This window comes from Puma concolor, chromosome C1 (genome assembly GCF_028749965.1).
Source record: "Puma concolor isolate L17-30 chromosome C1, mPumCon1.1.hap2, whole genome shotgun sequence".
Classification (NCBI taxonomy): Eukaryota; Metazoa; Chordata; class Mammalia; order Carnivora; family Felidae; genus Puma; species Puma concolor.
Genome location: NC_141674.1, coordinates 211,987,824 through 212,011,735, shown reverse-complemented (window position 1 = coordinate 212,011,735; position 23,912 = coordinate 211,987,824). Strand labels below are relative to the sequence as shown.

Genomic DNA, 23,912 nt, shown 5'->3' with positions numbered 1-23,912 from the left:
TAGTGAACACAGCCCGATTCCATTCTGGAAGAGGTCTCTGTATTTACTTCCACATGGAATGGAACCCAGAAGTACTTACAATGTATCTACACAAGATTAGAGGGTTTTTAAAAAGAATAATTTTCTACATTTTCAGATTTTTTACAATAGGTGTTATTATTTTGACAAGCAGAAAAAAATAGTAAATATATTTCCAGTTTGGAAGAAAACAATTGTGAGAAAAGGATCTTAAAAATTAACTGGCCATGATCACAATGCAAGATCTGCTATGGGCAAGAAGCAAATATGGAAGGGAAAAAAATCCAAAACTGGGTAAGACTTTTTTTTTTTTTAATTTCCATTAATGTTTGTGAAATAGGTTTTTAAAATACTCACACTCCTATTAAAACTTCTGGAATAGAAGCTTCAAAGTATGAATATAGGAGAGAGGATGAATTTTAAAATCAGATAGAAGTGTATTCCTGCCGCTTACTAAATACAGTCTTGGCAAAGTAAACACCTGAAATGTCCACTTTTTGGTCACAAATACTGCCTGGAAACAGTTGCTGTGACCAGTAAGTGAGACCAATTCTATGAGATGCATGTCACAAAATTAATAGTAATTAACAAACAGTGGCCATATTAAACTGTATGATGCTGACACCTGGTATTTTGAATCTATGAAAATACCAGTTTCAACAGCTATTATTCCGAAACATTGAATTCCAGTTCCCAAGGCTAATTGCTAATTTAACCATGTATTCCAGGGCTGAGGGAATCCTACGTCACCATTCGGAAGACAACTCATTTTAAAGTTGAGGAACTGAAGGGTCTAAATCACAGGCCCAAAAGTCAGTTAATGGCAGAACCTAAGATCTGAACAGAGGAAAGGGCTCCAGGGGATTTCTTTTCGAAGATCCCAAGTCAAGTTCAGTAAAGACTGTTAACATACCATTAAAAAAAAAAAAAAAAAAAAAAAAAAAAAAAGGACAAAAGAATTGTAATCTCTTCCCATTAAGTGAGACTAAAATAAACATTAGTTTTCCCCCAGGAGGAAGGGAGGGGATACTGGTGGTCAGGGTGGAAATACCGACTCTAAGGGAAGGAAATTTTCTTCTGGGTTCTGGTGATGGTTGACAACAATTTAAACAACACAAATGTATACAATAGTCAGGATGGATACAGAGCAAATAATAATGACTACCTACCAGGAGGATTGGGGCGTAAAGAGCTGGGAGGCGGTTCACGATTTTACCTGTTATATTTCCATAGGTAATAGAGTCGGTAAAACCTAATTACAATACCTACCGTCTTAAAACCAAGCTAGATCAACACGTGACTCAAGAAAAAAAATGACTTTTGGGGGGGAAAAATCAGTATTGGAAACTCAGTAAAAAACACGTGCCTTTAAAAAGATGTTTCGCAGGCCTCCGTCAGTTAAGCATCGGGTGGCTCAGTCGGTTAAGCGTCTGACTCGGGTTTCGGCTCAGGTCATGATCTCACGCTCTGTGGGTTCGAGCCCCACATGGGGCTCCACGCTGGCAATGCAGAGCCTGCTTGGGATTCTCTCTCTCTCTCCCTCTCTCTCAAAAATAAATAAACTTAAAAAAAGTGAGCTAACATTAAAAAAAAAAGTTTCGCAATGTGTAGACAAAGTGAGAAACACTAATGTGTCATTAATAAAAAGATTAAGCTGGAAGTAGATGCAGGAGCTGCTTTGCAGACAATTCATGCTATGCAGCAATTAAAGAGGCTACTCTCAAATGGTACACAAATTGAGGAGTCTTTATTTTGAAAAAATTCTTCCAACAATATTTCACAACGAACAGAAACTTATTAACCAAATTCACCTACCAAAGGGTTTTAGAGATGGGGACGAAATCAGCCTGTGAGTTTTCGTCCAACTCCTAAAATCTCCTGCACTGCTCTTCATAAATGTCAGCATATTCACACCCCTTCCAAGGCCTGGCTGGCTGGCGTTAAGGGTCTCCCGTCTTTCAGAGGTCTCACGGAGTCCTCTCCCCTCCCTAGGCTTAGCCTGAAGGTGCTACGGTACCCTTCACCATCAGTTAGCAGGGCTGATATCATTCCTCATAAACAAATGACTCCAGGAAGCAAGTCCTGTCTTGACTAATGGTAAGTGGACGTTAAGAAATTCTCTGGAATCGAATCTTTTGAGGAGTAAGAATCAGAACCTTCAGTTATTTCCCAAGTCTTCTCTAAGGCAAAGGGGAACTAATTTTGAAGAATACATATGTGGTTGTACCACAATAGATTTTGCTATAGTAAACCCACACCATTTCTTCTTAAATATAAAGTACATTCTAAGCCAATGTGTAAGGACAGGTACAATACCAACAAGTAGTAACAGAAAATAGCCCCAAGGCACACTTTTAGAAACTTTCAGGGTCGTGGGTGGGGACAATGGAAAACTTAAGGTGCAAAATGGGAATGAACTTGCACAACCTCTGAAAGAACTGACTGAAAGAAAACCTTCAAAGTTCAGTTAGAAAGCGTAGGATTTTTCAAATATCTGTACATAGTCAATCCGAAGGATTCTCCCCCGCCCCCACCCCCTTAAATGGAAGAATTTCCTAAATGGAAGCAGAAGATAATAAACAGCTGGCGAGCCTCAACATTGAATGAGGTCTGTTTTATTGAGTTTCCAGTCAGGCAGAGTCAAGACTTATCTTCATATATGCACAAGGATAGTCTCAATTTAATAATATTTTTTAGTAGAAAAATCTATACAAATACTCTTCAAAAGGGATATCCATATAATGAAACCCTGAAGCCATCGAAATAATGAGTTAGAGCTGGAGGTGCTAATATGTAAAGATAACCAAGTTAAATAAAAAGAGCCAAGTTACAAAATTGTACATTTAAAATAAGGGAGGACAGCGAGAGGAGTATATATGGAAATAGAGGCATATGAAGTAAATAACATTTCTCAAAGACTATACAAGAAATACAAGAAACTATATTCCCCTGTGGTGTGGGAATGAAGTCAGAGGAAGGAGACGAGACGTAATTTCTCACTTTATACCCTTTATATATTGCATAATTTTTAAAAATCACAAGCATGTATCATAACGTATAAAAAAAGATAAAGTCTTTAAAAAACCTGATTGTACCCACAGCATCCTATGAAACATTGACTATACAGCATCAGTTTACAGTCCTTTTCCTTAACGGTCGTTTCCCTCAATGCCTTTCACTTAATGGTCATTTCGTCAAAATCAGAAGGCTCCTTGGGTGTGTGCCTCCTCTAGCTCTCCACTCAAGATTGAGGGAAAATGTTGAGAATTTAGAGTTTAAATCTTAACTCTCATTGCTTGAGCTGCAGCCAGGATGACACCTACTCAAGATTCCAGAGAACCAACGAAAATATGGGCATTTTAATCACTTCATTAAATATTTTATCCGGGATCATGTTTCCTTTTTACAAAAAGCCTGAGTCACAACATTCTCTTTTCATTAAACTCCACACACAGCCCTTTGAGTTGGACAAGCACAGATTTCAAAAGTACATTCAAACACACGTTGAATTCTGATCCAGGGGCATAAAATCAGCAGAGTACATAGAGGCCACAAGTTTGAAAAGAAACGCGCTGTTGGTGAAAGTCTTGCCTGGAAAATAACACCATCGATTCAAAGCCTACGGGACTCCAAAATCCGACTGGTGCAGCGGCGTCATGAGCACCTCTCACGCAGACACAGATGCGTCGCTTTAAAGGTCTTCAAACAACATCTGAACGTTTGAGGCTAAGGAAATTGGGCGGGCAGGCTAGTGACGACCGGAAGAACGGACGCCCTTTAAAACTACTCAAAACCCAAGTTTTTAGGACACTGTGCTGGTCAAACAAAACAGGACTGCAGACAGAATTCAGACTTTCGCCATGAACGTACCAGCCCTACGACCAGCACAGTGACTGGACTTTTCAATACCAGGCTTCACAGTACTTGGGTCTTTGCAGATTAAATGCGTCAGTGCCCCGAACATTTCTACACGAGGGCGAGTGTCCGTAGGCTTGCTGAATTAACAATAGAAAGCAAAAGCCTCTTTAAATATTGGCTACAATCACCAGCAAATTTACCAGACGGGCTGTGGGCTGTGAGAGGCGAGCTGGAGCCGGCTCGCAAAGGCCTGGGCGCCGGCTGTGTGCCTCCCAACTCCAAGCTTATGACGTCGGATGGAGAGGCGACAGCAGCCACAGTGAGACCATTTCCACCACAATTATCAGCGAACAGGACAAAACAGGGCCCTTTTTCACGAGATTTGAAAAAGTCTCACCAGCACAACACTAAGAATTCCATCTTGGTCACATATTCACTTGCTCAAATACACACTGCAAAATTTTAACTGAGGATATTATAATGTGCTAAAATACACAAAGAAAAAATTAACTAACGAGGATGAATCCGGTATGATAGGCTAATCTTACACAAATTTTAGTAACAGCATCCTTTAGACAGGAAATGTTAAAACCGTCCAGGGCACAAACCTTAGCCATCCGAGTTGGAATGCTTCACAAAATAGGAATCACTGTGATACTTCAGATGCCTCTCCAGTTTAAAACAAGCTCCACTAATTACCTCATTAATTTACTTGTGAAGTTTACCAAAAAGCCTGGAGAGTAAAGTATGCTGATTTCATCAAATTCTGAATGCAACCCAAATTAAGAAGCTGTGTTAGGTATATGGGATGTAGAAACGCATGCTCTTGGAATTCCAAAAGAATTTTTTAAAGGCTACTTACACACAAATAGGACAGCGTTTCAACCCAGCAACGAGGTATTTGCTCCCCAGAGCAACAGCCCTGTCATCAGCTTACCCTCCCTGTGCCCTGCTCCTTGCATCCACTTCCAGGATCGTGTAGTACGTGAAGGGCACTCAGCGAGCATCTCATACATTGAAAGGGCTCAATAAACCACCACATTACTTTGAAGTCATTACGGTTTTAAAAACGGATCTTCTTCACAACGCTCTCCTAGGGATTGATTTTTTGATAGGAGTCTGAAACTGTCAGTGGAGGCCAAAGATGAGGCGAGTCATTCTGAACACCAGTTCAGAGAAGGAGCATAAACGTGTGGACGAAGAGGGCGCAAGAAGCAAGGCACAGGGCCTGCCTGGGAATGGAAATGGGGTATTATCTCAAAAAAGCATGTTTTAGGGGCGCCCGGGTGGCTCAGTCGGTTAAGTGTCCGACTTCAGCTCAGGTCATGATCTCACGGTTCTTGAGTTCGAGCCCTGCGTCAGGCTCTGTGCCGACCGCTCGGAGCCTGGAGCTGCTTCAGATTCTGTGTCTCCCTCTCTCTCTCTGCTGCTCCCCTGCTCACGCTCTCTCTCTCTCTCTCTCAAAAATAAAATAAATAAACATTAAAAAAAATTTTTTTTTTTTAAAAAGCATGTTTTAGAGCATGCCAACAGCAGCAGCAGCAACAAAGCCAGAGTTGGTGGTGACTAATTACTGTAAACCATCTTTTAAAAAGTCACTTCAAACGAATTTTAAAACATTTTGTTTAAATGAGAAGCGACAGCCAGTGCTCTCTTTAAAAACGAACAAGGTATAAAAAGCCACCGGTGGGAAAACCATAGCAAACCTCTTTCTTAATCAGTAAACATATTCCTTTAATTGTAACAGTGCACTTCCTGGAGGGTAGTGAGAGGAATCCACTTTTCATTAAAAAAATTCTTTAACTATAGCTAAATTATTAACTATAAACGTAAGAGATAAAAAACTATTCACTTTGAATTTTTCTTCAGCAAAGTATTTAAAACATTTTTTAAATAGCTATTTGATAGTCCCCCAAAGCAATTACCCAATTTCAAAGTGGTCAGAATAGTAAATGATTCCAAAATAAACATCCATAACTTGTAATACCTGAATTTGTAATATCCTTCAAGGAAATATTCACCAATTTCATCATTATTAAAACAATTTCAAATAAAAATAGGAGAAAATCCAGAAAACAACACTAAAAATGTTTGCAGTTTCACCTCAAATTTCCATTTTTCCCACCACGCAAAGAAAAACACTTCGAAGTTTAAGGAGTGGTATGCTTACAGAAATTTAAAAGTGTAGCGCAGCGGTTTTCCAAGTGTGGCTGGAGGACTTGTGCAAAGTCCCCAAGAGCCAAGTGTCAAAACTATTTTCCTAACAATACGAAGACGTTCTAGGTCTGTTTCACTCATGACTTCCCAAGTGCACAGTGGAGTTTCCCAGCGCCCGCATGCCACGTGATACAGAAACAGCCGGAATGCCAAGTAGTAGGAGAATCTCACGGTTTCTTAAGCCAGGCATTAGAGACAGGCAAAACATAAAACAATGTTCTTCTCGTTCATTAACTGTTGTTGGAAGACAACAATGTTTTATTAAAAAAGGGCATTTATGTTGACATGCAATGGGTTTATCATCGTTATATTTAAATGAATGAACACGTCTGTTAGGTGCCTCAGCATTAACTTCTAATACGGTCGGTAATTTCTGATCGGTACAAGCTATATAAACAAAAGCTCTTTGGGCGTCCTGAAAACTGTACGAGTTATGGTCCTGAGACCAAAATGTCTGGGAACTGTAAGTCCTGCCACGGTGGGGCAGCCCGTTCCTCTTCTCTCCATTGTGCCAACTTCTAGGACCGGTGCCGAAGACGGTATGTCCTGGCAGCAAGGGCAACCCACAGGCGGAGAGCACTGACACGCTTCTCCAAACTGCCAAAAGGAATGGTTTTAAGGAACGAAGTGATTGCCTCGTCTCTGTGGTCACAAAAACGAGCATAAAATATGCCTTTAAACTGTATCGACAATGTTTGCACCCTAAAAGAAAATGTTCTTCCCAGAGCGAAGACGGGAGAGAAGATCTGATTCAACCAGTAAGCCAGAAAACGTGTAGGTCTTCAGCCTCGTCGCTTTTGAGGATTTTCTCCTCTTTAGCACTCAACACAATGCTGATGGTCTACAAAAAACCGAAAGCAAATCTGAATATGAAGGTTTAACAGAAGTGGATTTAAATCCACATTGAAGCTGGATCACTTTTTAAGCTAAGCATTTGGGTTTTATAAGCACTCATTGAAAGTAGTAAGTCAGTAACTGAGAGTTCTCATTTCATTACAAACTTCAAGATTTACCCAGAAAAAAAAAAAAAAACAGTCTTTAAAATTATTTTAATAACAACTGTTTAATTTACTTATTTCTCAGATGGAAAGCCTGGTAGGTTATTTTGGTAATGGCCTACAATTATATAGCATAACTTCGTACATATGAATTGCCTGGGACCCAATACAATCTAAAGCATAGAAATTCAAAGACATTTCCTAAGTATTCCCTCCATGAAAGGGGGGCTGGAGGGAGACCCCGAACTGTAGGTATTCCAAGTATACATCCCCACGCACACACCTAGACTCTGCCACATTCACTCGATTCTAAGAGAAGAGGCATACTGTTCAAAAAGGGGCCAGGATTTCCCAGCCTTCTTGCTCATCAACCACGCGTTCGGTTGGAGACACAACGGACAGCAATGCTGTGGCAAGTCTGAAACACCACACAGACTTTAAGATAGTGCAACAACTCATGTAGTTACCACTGGAAAAGGTATTCGACACAAATAAATTGTCTGAAGAAACCGACGTTCACTTCTTTTAATACTAAAGCTTTTTCCGAAACGTTCACTCATTGTAAGATGAAACTTTTCAAACACGTATTACATATTTGTATATGTGATGTTACCTTTTCTTGATGACACAGAGTCCTAGTGACAGACCACTGTCAGATGATGATGTCATACGGCGACATCCTCTAGGCTGGCCTAGCTGTCCTTATACTAAATGGTCAACAGTTTTCCACAGCTTTTCTGTATCCTTCCAAACCACCACTTCTGAACTTAAATATGCTATGGGCTGGTAAATCAAATGATCAAACTTTCGCATAAAAACAAATGCATGAGCTCTAACACGTAGAGACTCTGTGACTCGTGTGCGTTGCTCAAAGGCATTTAAGAAAAATTAAAATTCCAAGTTTCTCAGCTGTGTTCGGTTTTGAGGCGGCTTCTAGATTATGGCCTGATGAATGAGGCATCACTGTACATAAATATTTAAACAAGTTCATGTCTTGAGTATTAACAAAAAGATATAACCTAACATTAGTATTGTTGCCTTTTTAAACAAAGTATTCTATAACTTTAAGGTAACACTGGGTTCCAGGTTGTTTCCCCCCAGATATGAACATAAATAAATGTCCTATTTTAACAATATCAGTTTATCCAAACAAAGGAAAAAAAAATGAGGTGCAATCATGTCACAGTTAATGCATGTCTGCTTCCAATACATTCAAAGACAATATTTTTGTTTAAAAATCAATAGTTAAAATAGGACTTCTGCAGTCTGAGAATTCAAGATACTTAAAAAAATTTGTAAATACACATACATGCAAATTCTTCATATATACAAATTTTCACAAAATTAAGAAGTTGCAAAGAAATTAGAAGGATTACGGTGAATCTGACAAGCTACATTTAAATGCTTTACCACTGACATATTCCTGAATATAGCAGTCATAGTAGTTTTAATAAATTTTCTACATGGCCTTTTTATAAAATTTTCTCTTTTAGACATAAAAGTTAGTCACTAGAAGTCTTCTGCAATTCTAATTTAAGAATCCAAGATGTTCTCAATTCACTACTCATATTTTAAGGCCACTTTGGTAAAGGCATTGCAGCAAGAACACAAAAACGATAGCATATTTTCTAATATTTATTTTTTTCACCTGCAAACTGTAGCAAAACATGATCAGCTTTATTATGCAGACAGGTATCCCTCTACATTTTTAAAGAATTTAGGTACGTATAAATAGAAGAGCTCTTAGAAAGGAAAAATTCAAGAATGAATAAAACCTTCCAATTTTGACTTTGTAACTTTCCAGTAGCAATGGTTAAAATGATTTTAGGTCATTCATTCCAAGATATATGACAGCACCTTAAAAGTGGCTGATCTATTTCCCCAGTAACATTTCTCACATAACAATGTGTTAAAGTTACAAATACTGATATGCACAAATAGCTAATTTCTAAGAAAAATATGTACAGTACTGCAGCATAATGAATGTGGTATCTGCAATAACTTAATATTAGCCAATTTTTAATATACATGATACCGCTACCTTTTTCTGCCAATTCACAGGTTAAAAGTTGTTACTGGAGCCCTCTGTTTTGCACATATTACCTGGTGTTTAATACACAATGCAGGCTTTTTAAAGACTTCTCTTGTGTTTAAAGCTAAGATCAGTGAAACAAGACAACAGTGCAAGAGGCGGAGAGATGTAATGTGACCACGTAAAAGTTCGTTCCAGTAAAGTGTCTATATAAGGCTATAAGAAAGGATTGGTTGATGAGCTTCCCGTTGGAAACTGTCCTGTTGGTGCACCAGTCTAAAGGAAAACATAAGACGAAACAGACATGTAAGAGTGGTATATGTGGAAAAAATAGGAAAATAAACTTTATTTGATTAACTCTGATTTAATTAACCAGTACTTACATTAGAAATTCCTTTATAACCACTGGCAATTACATTTATTCATTATTGTTATCAGCAACATATTATAATAAAACTATTAGGTGGTCTTTAATACCCATTACTTCATATAACTCTCATAACAGATTCTCAGGAAGGACTTGGCCCTTAAGAAAATGCATTTATGATTCAAACCAAACCTCCGACTTCAAGCCCTTTTCATACTGTTCACTAAACCTACAGCCACTCATAAAATGTTATGTTGACAAGAAAGCAGACAAGTCTCAAGTTCTAAAATAGCTTATTTACTGTCCATGTTTTGATCTGCAACTGATTAATGTGTGGCTTTTAAATCACAAAAGGATCGTGCATGACAGCCGTCTCAATTTGTAAAATCTCATCACATGACATCAATAGAATAACAGCATCTAGCAGAGTCACATCCTGCTTTTCCTAATCTGCAAATAATACACAACAACTTCTGCAAGTGCTTAAAACTGTGTCTCACTTACCATAAAAGGATTACTAGATACTCCAGCAGCTGCAACTTGACCAAAAGGGGTTACCACTGGCTTGCTTTGTCCAAATGCTGCAAAACCTGCACCTTGTTAAAACAGAACCACCAATTATAAGCCATACCTTTAAGAGACAATCTGGTAACTTGTAAAACTTCAGAAGGAGTTTCAGAGGAATTCCCACCAGGGCAATAGTAAAGTACCAATATGAAATTGTTGAGTCTCATGCTCTTTCAAATACCAGAGACAGAACTTCCTGTGGCACATCTCAAAAGAGCTTTCACACAGCTCCTCAGAAATGGTTAATTCTAATCTTTCTCAGCTACGTCAACTGCTGGCATTTCAAAGGATGGAGTTAATAGATGAGCCTGGGACGGACTATCTGAGACGGGCTCTGAGTGCAACACAATGGTTTCGTGTGAACAGCGCAGTATTCCTTAGGAAATATTTTATCATTATGGCTCTGCCATGGACCCGGACCCAATTTTTACCTGACTTCAAAAAAGAAAACACACAGTTATAATTTAAGAATAATCTTCAAATCTACGGACTTTCAAACTTTAGCAAATGAACTTAATGGGTAAAAAAAACAACCCTGGTCTCTACTGAAAGTTCCTGAAAACAAGTAACAAACTCTATAGTTACCTAATTGGAAATTTGGTCTACACCACCAAAATAAATTAATTTATACAAAAAATACACACGCAAAACAAAAACACTCAAGGTCTTTTAAAATCAAGAGGAACATCGGAACATAGATATACTATTAAGACAGACACTGGGGATTCTGAGAAGAAGGGGTAGTCTTTAGAGAGTCTCTGATTTCTCCTAAATCTATAACCTGGTTACAAGATCTCACCAAATCACTCCACTTTCCAAGGCCCAAATCACCAAGGGCGTCTATATTCGCGTAGTAAACGTTAGCAGACAATGCCAATACCATGGCATTCTTTAGACGAGCCTCTTTGTCCAAACATACAGCGTCACGATACACGGAGGACATCTGAGGTGGACTTACAGCTAGTCGAGTGCTGGATCTTACCATTGGGCTGTTGAGAAAACGCTGTCTGCTGAGGGAAAGCTGCTTGGGCCGGGAAGGCAGGCTGCTGGAAGCTGCCACTAAAGCTGGTGGGAAGACTGTAGGGCGCAGGAGTCCCAAACCCCGCAGGCATGCTCATGGACGCGGTGCCAAAGGTCGCAGCTGACAGAGAAAGCAAGGGCTGATCATTTCCACACAACAGAGCAGGCTTTGTTTCTCATACCACATATTACAGAATAATTTGCCTCGAAAAATATTAAGATGCACATTAAAGGCATTTCAAATTCCAAAACTCTTAACAAAGTTAGCAGTAAGCTTTAGCACTCTACAGTTGAACACAATCTATAACATTTTGTTCTCCTGAAACCCAACGAAGAATAAAACTATCATTTGAAATCACAAGAAAACTTCTCAAAATAATTACAGAAAGTTCAAGTCTAAATAAATAGCAGTCAACTTTTAATCATCATGCAATTCACATGTATCCTAGCATACATTTTTTAGTTTCATTTTGCTATATACGTAAAATGGCCCCAAATTTAGTTTTGTCCACTGAACTGTCTACTATAATGTAATAAAGTATGTTCTGAAAAAAATTTTTTTAGACCTCTAAAAAATAGTTCACCAAAATTAACAAGACTTATAGGAGAAATGGGGTTAGAAGCAGGCCACTCAAAACCTATGCAGCTTTGTAACCAGAGCCCAAAACGGGTAGGAGGGGGAGGGGTTTCTCTAATAAAACTACCCACAAAATTAAAAGAATATGTGAGGTTCCCAATACATCAATTCCAAAAGAAATATATATGGATACCCATTTCTTGTTTGGAAGATAAACAGACTGCTCTGGATACGGGGTTTAAGGTTAGGACTGCTGAGTTAAAGAAATTGGGGCAAAATGCACAAAGACTGAAAAGGAAGTGAAATAAGCATTCTTAGAAAAGATGGATGTAGGGTGAATGAGCACTGTGATCAATACCGCACTGAAATCCATGTGTGAACAACCAGTACATATGTGGTAATGCTGCCATCCTTCCCCCACTTATAAATTACTTATAATCGAATCTGCATCACAGAAACACATGTAGTAGTAAAACAATTTATTACTTACTACTAGTGAAGATTAAACACAGAACCTTCTGAATAATGTCCTAGAAAAAGTCTCAGTAAAGTAAGAGCCAATAATGGGGCTTTTAATACGGAATATTAGTAATTATAACAGTAAATAGTGTTGGCATGATGCTATCAAAAACGTGGCAATTCACTGAATTTCCTGATATAAAAAATTTTACCAATTTGACCTCTGATTTAAGGCATAGGAATTAATAACTAAAAATGTCACATAGACTTATATTTTATTGAAAAAAACCTGAGAGTCATGTTACAGATACTGCCCAAAGTAATCTTCATAATCCTATTGTTTATATCAAGGCAATTTTTCTCAATGAACCTAATTAGAATGCCAAATTTCTTGAAATTACTATTGATGACAAAAAGGAAAAACAAGCCACTAGGAAGCAAGTGAACTAAAGAATAATAAGCACACTGCAAGGGAAACAGAAGGGTTTCATAACAGACAACAACGCACTGACGAACTTTGACAAATCACTTTTAAGAAAGCACTAAAAAGCGCAACTTGTATACAGTTAAGCAAAACCAAACTCCATGGAATAATGTGGTAAAATGGTTTGGTGTGTCGAAAAGGTGTCAAAGTACTATGAAATCAAACTCAAGAAAAAGAATCAAAAAAGCTATTAACATTCTAATGTGACCATGGAGGTAAGCAACAATGCTTTTCAGCGTTAAAAACAAATCACCACAATTTTCATGTAACTTTAAATATAATGTAACCCCGATGCCACACATCCATGCCCACTCCATTTTAAAACATGGAAAAAACTCAATTCCACATGCAGGGATCCAGAACACTAGCAGAAGCTTCCACAAGCAGGTAGACAGATTGCCACACAAATCTAGGTATTAGTTGTGGCCACCTACCAAAATGAGCGTGAGGGAACACTTGAGAATGCATTGCTCCAGAAAGGCCTTACGGAAAGCCATAGAGAGACCAATGTCAATTAACTTATGGTTAACTATTGTCAAAACAAATCTGTTTCATTAAAAACTTTTAAAATTAGAATACACTGTTACAAAGTAGGCAGCATAAGAATACATATAAAAACATATCCACCAAGAGTTTTTTTACTTTCAACTATATTCACGACACTGTAATATTTAACCTGTTTGAAGTAAAAGGGAGACTGCCAATAATAAATACCAGAAAAATAAATATCAAATGAAAAAAAACATTTATGAAATCCACTTTTAAATAAATGCTAACGTATTTTTCGTATCAAGATACAACTGTGTCCATAACAAGGCTTTGTAGGTCTCATGAATTACACCCCAAATTGCTATTCGCAGGATCATCTAAAATGATCTAGAATCTACCTCTTGCCTCTAGAAAGTCGGATCTTGCAGACAGCACCTGGATGATGTTTGACTGTTTTCTTTACAACTCTGTACACTAACTAAAAATACATAAAGATAACTCAAGCGAACTACGTATTATGAAAGGGAGAAATTACTCAATGCAGTTCATTAGAAAGGTAAGTGCAACTTTCAACTGAAAAAGTTAATGGCTGAAAAGAGAGAGGAGAGAAGTGCATCTTCTGCAAATCTTACCTGGCATAACTGAGGCCAGAGAGGTTACATACAAATAAACGTAATGAACAGAAAACAAGCTTAGGTTGTTAAGTACTAGAAACTTTTTGTTTGTTTTAACCTTCTGGAGTGGAATTGTTTCTAAAATACAGGTCCATCTATGTATGCTTTTTACATTAGCAAACTTTACCAATTAAATTTGGGGAAACAGAGCAATTGGGAGAAAAGAGTGGTTGTGAGTCTTGGTTCTGTCATTTTCTAACTACAAGAGATTATGTAACCTCTACAGGCTTCAGTTTCCTCATTTGCAAATAGAGGGTACAGGTAGAGGGATAACAATACCTACTTTATTTACAAAGCTGCAGTAAAAATAAATTTAACAATAAAATTTTTAAAATGACGTAAATATTCAATGAATGTATTTTACTTGCAAATCACTTTAAAAGATGTGTACTTAAAAGATACACCAGTACTGTGTTATGAATTCAACAAAGAGGTAATTCGGGGGAAGGGTTCTATAATAAATAAGGTAGGTCACTTTATGTTTATCTCCTTTCGTACAGCACGTTAAGTCTCTTGAGAAGTTCTACAATAAAATGCCGGTTAAATTGTTTATACCAGCATTTCCCATGTATATCTGAGCATAGAACCCTTTCCCATGAAGTATTTGATAACATCTCGAGAGACATGCTGTACAAAATACACTCTGATAAAAACTGACCTTTAGTCAACAGTGACTGTGAACCAATATTAATTGCTGCTGCCTCAGCCTGCAACAACGATGCCCTCTCAAGTTCTAGCCCCGGAATGCTGGAATGCCCATTCTGGATGCACCACCATGTATAAGGAATCACAAGTTACCCATTATTTTGTGACTAGCTTCCTTTATTTTAGCCTGATGTTGCAGCATGTCTGCTTCATTATTTTTCGTCAGTATTTCATTACTTTTTATTATCAAGCAAATTCCATTGTATGATTATAACACATCTGGTCTACCCCTTCATCAGTTGATGGACATTTTGAGTTGTTTCCTTCCTTTGGCTATTATGAATAATGCTGCAACGGAACATCTGTGCGCCAGTTTCTATGCGGACGTACATTTTCATTTCTCTTAGGTATATTCTTAATGAGTGGAATGGGTGGAACCAGTGGAAACTATGCTAATTTAGAAGAGTTCTAGGTACAAATATTTGTGCCGTTAATTAACTTTGAACCCTTAAGGCAAACCCATCAAACCAGTCTCCCCCTAGATAATAAAACAAGGACACTAGCCTAGATGCTACTGTGATTTTCAGCTCTACATCTCTATTAAGTTTATCTCCTGGGGGGTAAAAAAATCTTTAAAATCTTTGCTCATTCATTCATGTGGCTCAGTCAGTTGAGCATCTGACTCTTGATTTTGGCCCAGGTCATGGCCCCAGAATCGTGGGATCGAGCCCTGCGTCGGGCTCTGGAGCTGCATGTAGAGCCTGTGTAAAGGTTCTCTCTCTCCTTCTGCCCCTCTCCCCTCACTCTCTCTAAAATTATTTTTTAAAAAAATCATTCATTAAAATGAAGTTAGGGAAATAAGAAAGACTTTTCATTCCACAGCAAAGGAGAGATTGAAGAGTTTTAACAGAATTTCATAATAATTGAAAACTGTATTAAATCTGTTAGATTTAAGGTCTCAAGAGCCCTCTTTTTTAAAAAAAATGCTATTACAGAATCCTAAAATAAAAAAGGTCTTAGGCCATACTGGCTGATATCCTAATGAAAGTTTCTATGTAACATGGCAGAAGAAAATTAAAGCTTTATAGATGCAGAAGAAAAATTATTAAAATATATATTTTAAGAAAGAAATGTTATCAGTAAAGTGTTTTACCTTTCATTATGCAATCCGTCTTTCAAAAGCTACTTCAAATGGAATTCAACAATATATTTGAAAGCAACAAGAAATATTCCCTAAAGAATATTAATTTTGACACTGGAAATTCCTGAGCATAGTGAGCATAGTGTATTTGTCAAAATGTTGCTCATATTTCAACTTCAATAGAAACATATATAGCTAACATTTACTCTTCATCAATTCTATAACAATTTAATGAAGGTGACCAATGTGATAAATCAAAGCAGTTTATAAAGAGAAATTTTTTAACCTTGAAATAAAAATTTATGGACACAGATTTACCTTTCAATAAATTTTTCTTAGCCTAATACTAAAATTACCTTATATTATCTGAACACAGCTGTATGTTTTATATTAATGTACATCCTATATAGAACCTTAACTTTAAAGGACTTTCATACTCTACATAAAATAAGCAAAAAAATAAAAAATAAAAAGCCCTTAATTCTAATGACATAACTAACTTCAAGGTAGTCATGAAAGGAAAATAATAGGAACAATTTACCATACAGGACAATGCAAACACCATGCAAAGATGATTTGTATCATCTAAATTCTCACAAAAACCCTGCCAATAGGAGAATATTATTCACATTCTATAGAGAAGGCCAACAATAGGGCTCAGAGAAGTTAGATCAATACAAGTTTTAGCCAAGGCACAATTTGAATTTCCATCTTTCTGTTGTCAAATGGGGTTATGATAGCTATAAATGTTTCAACAGTATTTTGTCAATAATTTTAAACACTCAACAAATGTTAGTACATCTTTCTATCATCTTTATTCATCACACAACTAATATATAAAAAGCATCTTAAGATCACCCAGCAAGTAAATACTAAATCAGGATTTGAACACAAGTCTGGCTGTACCCAAAACATATCCACACTTAACTTTTCTGAGCCTCAGTTCCCTCAGCTGTCAAGGAGTGATTAAAACATTTATTTGATGAGAGCTAAAAGGATTAAACGACACAATGCACAAATCCCTATGTGACATCAGACATTTTACAAATTCATTCCGCCAAGTCAAAATAGCATGCTAAGAAACGGAAATGTTACATGTATCATAACTGATGAATATTTTTGTCTGAAACACATAGAAACGAAAACAATCACTGATTAGGTATACTTGAATTCTAACAAACACAAACCATTTTTTAAAAATTATCTGTGAAAATACTTATTAAACATCGATCATGCGAGATACCAACAAATTATGACTAAAGACATTTATGTAAAAGGAAAGTTCTAGTTCAAACTCCATTAATACCACAATTCTTACTCTTGCCTATGACAGAGATTTACTAGTAAATACCAATTCTTACGGCACAAATCATGTTACAAGCACCTTACTCTTTCCAGATTCCACACCAATATATGCCATACGCTGAAAGCTTTAGTTCTAAATGTACCGGGACACATACACAAAAACAGAGCTGGCCAACTTGAGGTTTACTGGGTATCCACCAACTCCACACACACTTGCTGACGCTCCAAGGTACTGGCAAACAGTTCTGGTGTTCAGGTTGATAAGACAAAAATCAAAGAGGCTCAATGCAAAAAAATATGTGGCTGGCTTGCAGTATGAACCAAAAACAAAAAAAAGGGAAGGAATAAAGAGGATTAAAAAATTATCAAGAGAAAATATTAAAATACCATTCCCTAAATCAAATCAGGTTTGTGTAAGTTAAAAAACGTGAACACTCTAAAAGAGATAAGCACTGGAAAAGACGTGATTTTTAAGACCTCATGTAACAAAGCTCATTCCTTCCTTGCCATCTCGTGGAGAGGAAAATAAGAAACAAAAAAACTTCTCGTAAGTTTTTTCTATTAAGACTGAATGAGTAATAACCAGTAATTCCAAAACCCGATCACCAAATAAGTCAGAATTGCGGTGTTCAAAGTCCCACCTTGGTCACAAAGTGGCTGCAGGGCGCAGGGCTCTAAGGAGGCCTCGCCTCCACACTTGGGCTTCCTCACCTGAAGAATGAAAGCAGGGAATGGGGACCAGGGGGCGCTAGAGAATTTCTAGGGTTCCTCCCAAATATCAGAAGTCCAGGATTTTATAACCTTTCAGCTAGCGTAGGTCTTTTTTTTTTTTTTTTTTAATGTTTTCACATTTATTTATTTTTGAGAGACAGAGAGAGACAAGGTGAGTGAGGGTGCGGCAGAGAGAGAGGAAGACATAGAATCCGAAGCAGACTCCAGGCTCTGAGCTGTCAGCACAGAGCCCGACGCGGGACTCGAACCCGCAAACCGCGAGATCATGACCTGAGCCGAATCAGACGCTCAACTGACTGAGCCACCCAGGCGCCCCCAGCTAGTGTATGTCTTTATGGACAAACTCTTCCATCCACTCCCATTCACTACAGTAACGAAGAACTTTATTTTCTGATGTTCTTCCCATGATGTCTTTGTAATAAATACCTTTTCCAAAGCTTTCTGTTCTATAATCTATATTTATTTCTTACCTGTTGCTCCTCTGGCATTGGTCTGAAATGGATTTGTAGAAGATGCCACAGAAGGACCAGCAGCAGCAACAAATGGATTTGTGGAAGGCGTAGCTTTAAAAAATTAGAAAATATGCTATGAAATCCTAACATATTTGTATTCAGTCATTTAAAATATTTGTTCATACATTTATGAAGATCAGAAAACTAGAGCTTTTGGATAATAAATTGTTGCTCTGACTGCCTTCCAGTACCCGTAAGAAAATGTTCTACAGTCTACACAGGCTCTTTAGAAAATCCGGTATATACACCAGAAACACATACCTCCAAATGGAGCAGGCACACTCGAAGAAGCAGGCTGTGTCTGTGCAGAAGCACCCACGGGCACTGTTCCAAAAACATTGCTGAAAATAAATACAGAAAGAGTTCTTTTTATTTATTTTTTAAAGCAAGGCTAATCTATCTATAGGGTGGCCATAAAATGTGGAAACAGGTAATACTGAACACATCATGTATCACAGCTGTTCTTAAACTCTGGAGGCCGGTCTCATTTACATTCTTTTTTTTTTTTTTTTTTAAACTAGGCTCCCCGCCCAACATGGGGCTTGAACTAAGGACCCTGAGATCAAGAACCGCGTGCTCTTCTGACTGAGCCAGCCAGGAGGTCCAGGACTCATTTACGCTCTGAAATGTTACCGAGAACTCCAAAGAGTCTTTGTTTAAATGCGCTGTATTAACAATACGTATATACAGAAATTAAAAGGGAAAAATTTTTAAATCTCATACTTTTAAAATTAACTATAAAGCCATTATACACTAACGTAAGTAGCATTTTTAGGATAAAGAACTATATTTTCCAAAACGAAAGGAACTTAAGAGTCACAACATTTTTGCAAATCCCTTCAATGGCTGGGCTTAACAGAAGATCAATCTCCTGTAATATGTCGTTTATGTAAAAGTGTATGAAAAAAACTGCTCTCATAGACACCTAGCTAAACAAACTAGGAGAATCTGAATAGTTTCTTCAGATACTTGTGAATATTTTCCTTGACATCACAGCCAAAATGACAGTGATAATTTCCTAAAGATTAGCTACAAAATGGAATTTGAAATCCTATCAATGAACTCCTTTGCGCTCTCTGAAGTAACATCTACTAATCTATCTTGCACTTTAAATGAATCTTTTACCATTTTTGTATCATTTGGGAAAATATCTGATACAAATCTTCCAAATGTTAACAATTTCCTTATACAAAATCAAAAACTATCACTGCTCATCTTATCAAAAAGTAATGTAAAGCTGTCGAGTTCATGATGGAGTCAATAAATTTTCCAAAATTCTAATATTTGTTTTGGAAGTGTGAATTTTATCAGTTATTTTCCTTAAAGTGACAGACTTCAATTATTTCATTTTTGAGAAAATGTGTGCCAAATATCCAAATCTGAATAACCATGGTTTATCAGTCTTAAGGAAAAATGGCGTTCCATAAAACAAGTGGCTGGCTCATTCCACAATTTAACCACACAAGCTGATTTTCCGGAAGCTACCTACCATACTTCAATATGCATCAGAACCACGTGATGTATACCTTATCTGAATACACAGCAAGTTAAGAAAACATTATGTAAGGGTCAAGATTTAATAAAGTTAAATTTCTTTACTGTTTCATCAAGAATATTTGTAAGAATATATACATAAGTCATGGGGACGTAAGGTACAGCATGGTGACTACTGTCAATAATATTGTAGTTCGTACTTCAAAGTTATCAAGAGAGTAAATCCTACAAGTTAGCTTTGTGTGGGGATGGACACGAACTACATTTACTATGATCATTTCCCAGTGCATACAAGTATCAAAGCATTATGTTGTACACCTGAAATCAATGTTAAATATCAATTATACCTCAATAAAAAAAATTAGAAAAAGAATATTCAGAAGAAAAACAATCAAGACTATTCACAAGTAAAACTGAAAGTGGTATAAGAAATATAGTGACTATTACATGACTAGGACAGTTGGTGTCATGGCCTTAGTCTGTGCTATGGCGCTACCGAGTTTTTACTTGCCATTGTTTTTGTGCCATCAATACAAATGTCAAATACTGGGAACACAACTAACCCCTCAGAATTATTATGAATAGAGTTTGAACTTCACAGACCCCTTGGAAGTGTCTCAGGTACCCCAAATGTTCCATGGACCACACTGTGGACCACTAAGATACTGTAATATAATACCAATAAACCATCTGTTAAATATACCTCTCTGTTTCCAGACTCTATGGTTACCTTGCAGTAGGTCACGACTGTTATCTAACATAGACAATCTTAATGAAAGAAAAATAATAAATACTCTAAACTGTTCTTTGGATTCAATTTTTCCCATCTGGCTGTAAAATTAATTACTAGAGAGTCCAAGTCATTAGCGTTACAATCCTCCCACTTCTCCCTAGAAAAGATGCTAAAAGAAAATTAAAAAACAAAAACAAAAACAAAAAACACCTCAGATAACAAAAGAAAGAAGAGACAATCTACAGGACAGAAAACACTTGGATAAAACACTGCACAGCTAAGTCACCTATACTTCTGGGTCTGTTCCTTACTACAAAATGAAGAAGTTACAATTAGAAGTGTTTTTAAAGATCTATTGCTGTTAAAATGTGTTAGACTTCCTGCTGCCTAGAATTCCTTCATTCCACACGAATCTGAGCACAGTAATGGATACGCTATGTGTACCAGCGGGACACCGAAGAGATACAGAACGGGGTCTTGAGTTCTCTTGCAAACATATCTATAAATGTTTATTTACAACTAAAGCTACATGTTACTTCCAGTGTTTAGTCTTCATGACTGAAAACTGTACCTTAAAAGTATATAATTTGCTAAATGGATTCTCTGCTCAGTATAATTAAATCCGTATATAACTCTCCATTTTGAGACATGTACATACTCTCAATTACACTTACGGGTTCAAGGAAGAGAAGTAACAAAACCTTTGAGTAAGTAAGATAAAATGGCAATCACCCAAGGATTACATGTTAATTAGCAGATTAAACTCCGTTTCTGCAAACTTACAAAAATATTCAAGAATTTTAAAAATGTGTTCCCAAACAGCCATTATTTAACATCATTATTCAGCGTTGAATTAAAAAACAAAAAAGAAGACATGAAGTAGGAACACGGACAAAGACAAGGTACCTGCTAGCGTTACTTGTGGAAGTATACGCGTTACTGGACGTGGCTGCGGAGCTGAAAACGCTGTCAAGTTCTGCCAGGGCTGCGTATTTGTCTGAAGATGCACTTGACTGACTGGGAACTGAAACCACAGAACCAACAGGAGGTTTACCTGTGGTCCCAAAACCACTCCCCTGATCACCACCTATAAACAAACAAAAACAATTACACCGAAAACTTAGTTATTATGCTTTCAATTTACTAACCACATGTGCCATGAAACACATGCAAATTTAATTTTTCAAATTTTTTAATTTTAGAGAGAGAGCACACGAGCAGGGGAGAGGGGGAGAGGGGCAGAGGGGAGGGAGGGGGGGGGAGAGAGAGAGAGAGAGAGAGAGAGAGAGAGAGAATATGAATCTCAAGCAGGCTCCATGCTGCACATGGATCCCACAACTCTGGGATCATGACCTGAGTCGCAATCAAGAGTCGGGATATTTAACCGACTGAGCCACCAAAGTGCCCTGAAACATGTAAATTTAAAACTACTTTAATGCTAAGCGAATAAATAGACAAGAATTCTGTAGTCTTATCTAATAAACTATCTACAAACTATTAGACAAGATTAATTGCTATACACACCACTGTGGTAAAGACAGGATACAGTTTCTGTAACAAAAACTAAGGGGGGGCACCTGGGTGGCTCAGTCAGTTAAGCATCCAACTGCTGATTTCAGTTCAGGTTATGATCTCACAGTTCGTGAGTTCAAGCCCTGCGTCCTGCGTTGGGCTCCACACCGACAATGCGGAGCCTGCTTAGGGGATTCTTCATCTCCCTCTCTCTCTACCCCGCCCCCCACTTGCGCGCACTCTCTTTCAAAATAAATAAACTTAAAAACAAAAAGCAAAGAATCTGTACCATTGTCTAAATTATGCATAAGGAGCAAATTCTCAAAGTGCTACATTAACATCTCCAAAACAGGTGCGTGTCATTCAAGTGAACATAAAAATTTCTAAAATCCCAGACCTAATGAGAACAATCCATTAATAATACCATCTTCCCAGGGTTTTCCATGAAAAAAATTAGAGACAGTAGTACAAGGAAACATTTACACAGCACTTATTATGTGCCAGGCACTGTTCTAAATGACTTAGATGTGATAATACATATGAGCTCAATGCTCTTACTGCCCTATTACTACTGGAGATGAGAAAACAGCTACAGAGATTCGGATGCAGAATCCAGTCCAAAAGCAGACCTCTACTGTTCCCTACCACACTATGCATTCTGAGAGGCAAAATACTGGCCTTAAGATCAAAACCAGGTATAAAAATATCCTGTAAAACGAATGGCTTTTAATACCAAAATATTAATAGTAAAAATAGCTCAAAATGAATATATTATAAAAAACAACCAAATAACGCTCCAGTCAGCATTATTAAATTGGATTTGCTGGCCCTCTATATCCTCAGAACAGTGAAGCATGCTTTCTAAGACAAAATTAAATTTTGTCAATTATTTTCTTTTAGAATTAGAAGTTTACAAATAGTTCCTAGTTTTCTAGGCCTCCCAAAAGGCCTATTATTATTTCACATCAAAAATGTGCCAAATGGTCATGAACATTTAGTGTACACAGAATTTCTTTACAACTAAAACAAGCATAACAACCTTAAATTGCAATAAACACAACCGAATTCAGAGGACTATGTTATTACAAATTTGTATTTATTTTGTGTAAAGCTTAATACCTTGCCCAGCACTAAAGATATTGTCTAAATTAGCAAGTGCTGCGTATTTGTCTGTAGTCTGCAGACCAGCTTTGTTCGTTGAAACTTTACTAACAGCTGATGCTGTTTGATGACTCTGGGAAGTATTGAAGGTTCCAAAATCAGCACTGGAGGATTTGGGGAAGTTATCAAAATGAGCAAAATTAGCATTTACTGATCCAGCACTTCCACCTGTAACAGAATAAACAGAACACTTGAAATTTCTAGACTTTTCCCAAAATCCTTTGATAGATTATATGATCATTTCTTCCTTAAGTGTTCTATAAGCAATCTTACATTCTTAGAATTAACAACTGGCAAATGGTATTCAACTTTAATCTTCTATTTACGTATGACTGTAATTTGGGGAACTAGATTTTCAAAGATCCTGGCAACATGGAGCGTTAACAAATTTCTATGTGTAATTATCTACCCTGAAGTGAAGACTATAATTCACAGAGGAGTAACTCCATGCTTGCTGGGTTTCAGACTTAATTACCTTAATATTCATATATACATATATATATGTGTATATATATATAATACGTTATACATATATATACACATTACACGTATATATGTTAATATTCATATCTACGTGTACACACACACACACACACACACACACACTCTCTCTCTCTCTCTCTCTCTCACATATATATTACTATGACCTTTTACTAGTTCTCCCTAAACGGATTTCCATCGACAAGATGCAAAGTATTTTATGCTATAAGCTCTTACAGCTCCAATGGAGACCTGGTGGCAACAAATCCCAGAGCAGAGATTTAAAATGTTTAAGATGTACTGTTTTGATCCACAATTTCTTAAAAAGTGGTCTTTGAGCTCTGGAACTTATTTTACTTGAAGAGTTAATATTTAATTCCACATAATAATATTGTAATATATATACAGTATCAGTAAAATCATACTCTATTATATAG

General features: G+C 37.1%; 1 protein-coding gene across 10 annotated transcripts in view; it reads right to left on the bottom strand.

The window, feature by feature from the left end:
- Positions 1–8,713: 8,713 nt before the first annotated feature.
- The window catches only part of AGFG1 (ArfGAP with FG repeats 1), a 73,129-nt gene continuing 57,930 nt past the window's right edge, over positions 8,714–23,912 (bottom strand). For 3 of the 10 annotated variants that reach the window (XM_086719816.1, XM_086719824.1, XM_086719821.1), the window contains 8 exons: positions 22,954–23,163; positions 21,229–21,409; positions 18,357–18,436; positions 18,054–18,146; positions 13,032–13,079; positions 11,040–11,198; positions 9,995–10,086; positions 8,714–9,399 (listed from right to left, as the gene is read on the bottom strand). In XM_086719816.1, the coding sequence (XP_086575942.1) occupies positions 9,340–9,399; positions 9,995–10,086; positions 11,040–11,198; positions 13,032–13,079; positions 18,054–18,146; positions 18,357–18,436; positions 21,229–21,409; positions 22,954–23,163 (923 nt within the window). In that variant the 3' untranslated portion in view covers positions 8,714–9,339. The remainder of the gene's footprint in view (positions 9,400–9,994; positions 10,087–11,039; positions 11,199–13,031; positions 13,080–18,053; positions 18,147–18,356; positions 18,437–21,228; positions 21,410–22,953; positions 23,164–23,912) is intronic. The other 7 variants (XM_086719818.1, XM_086719822.1, XM_086719825.1 and 4 more) reach the window with 4 other exon arrangements.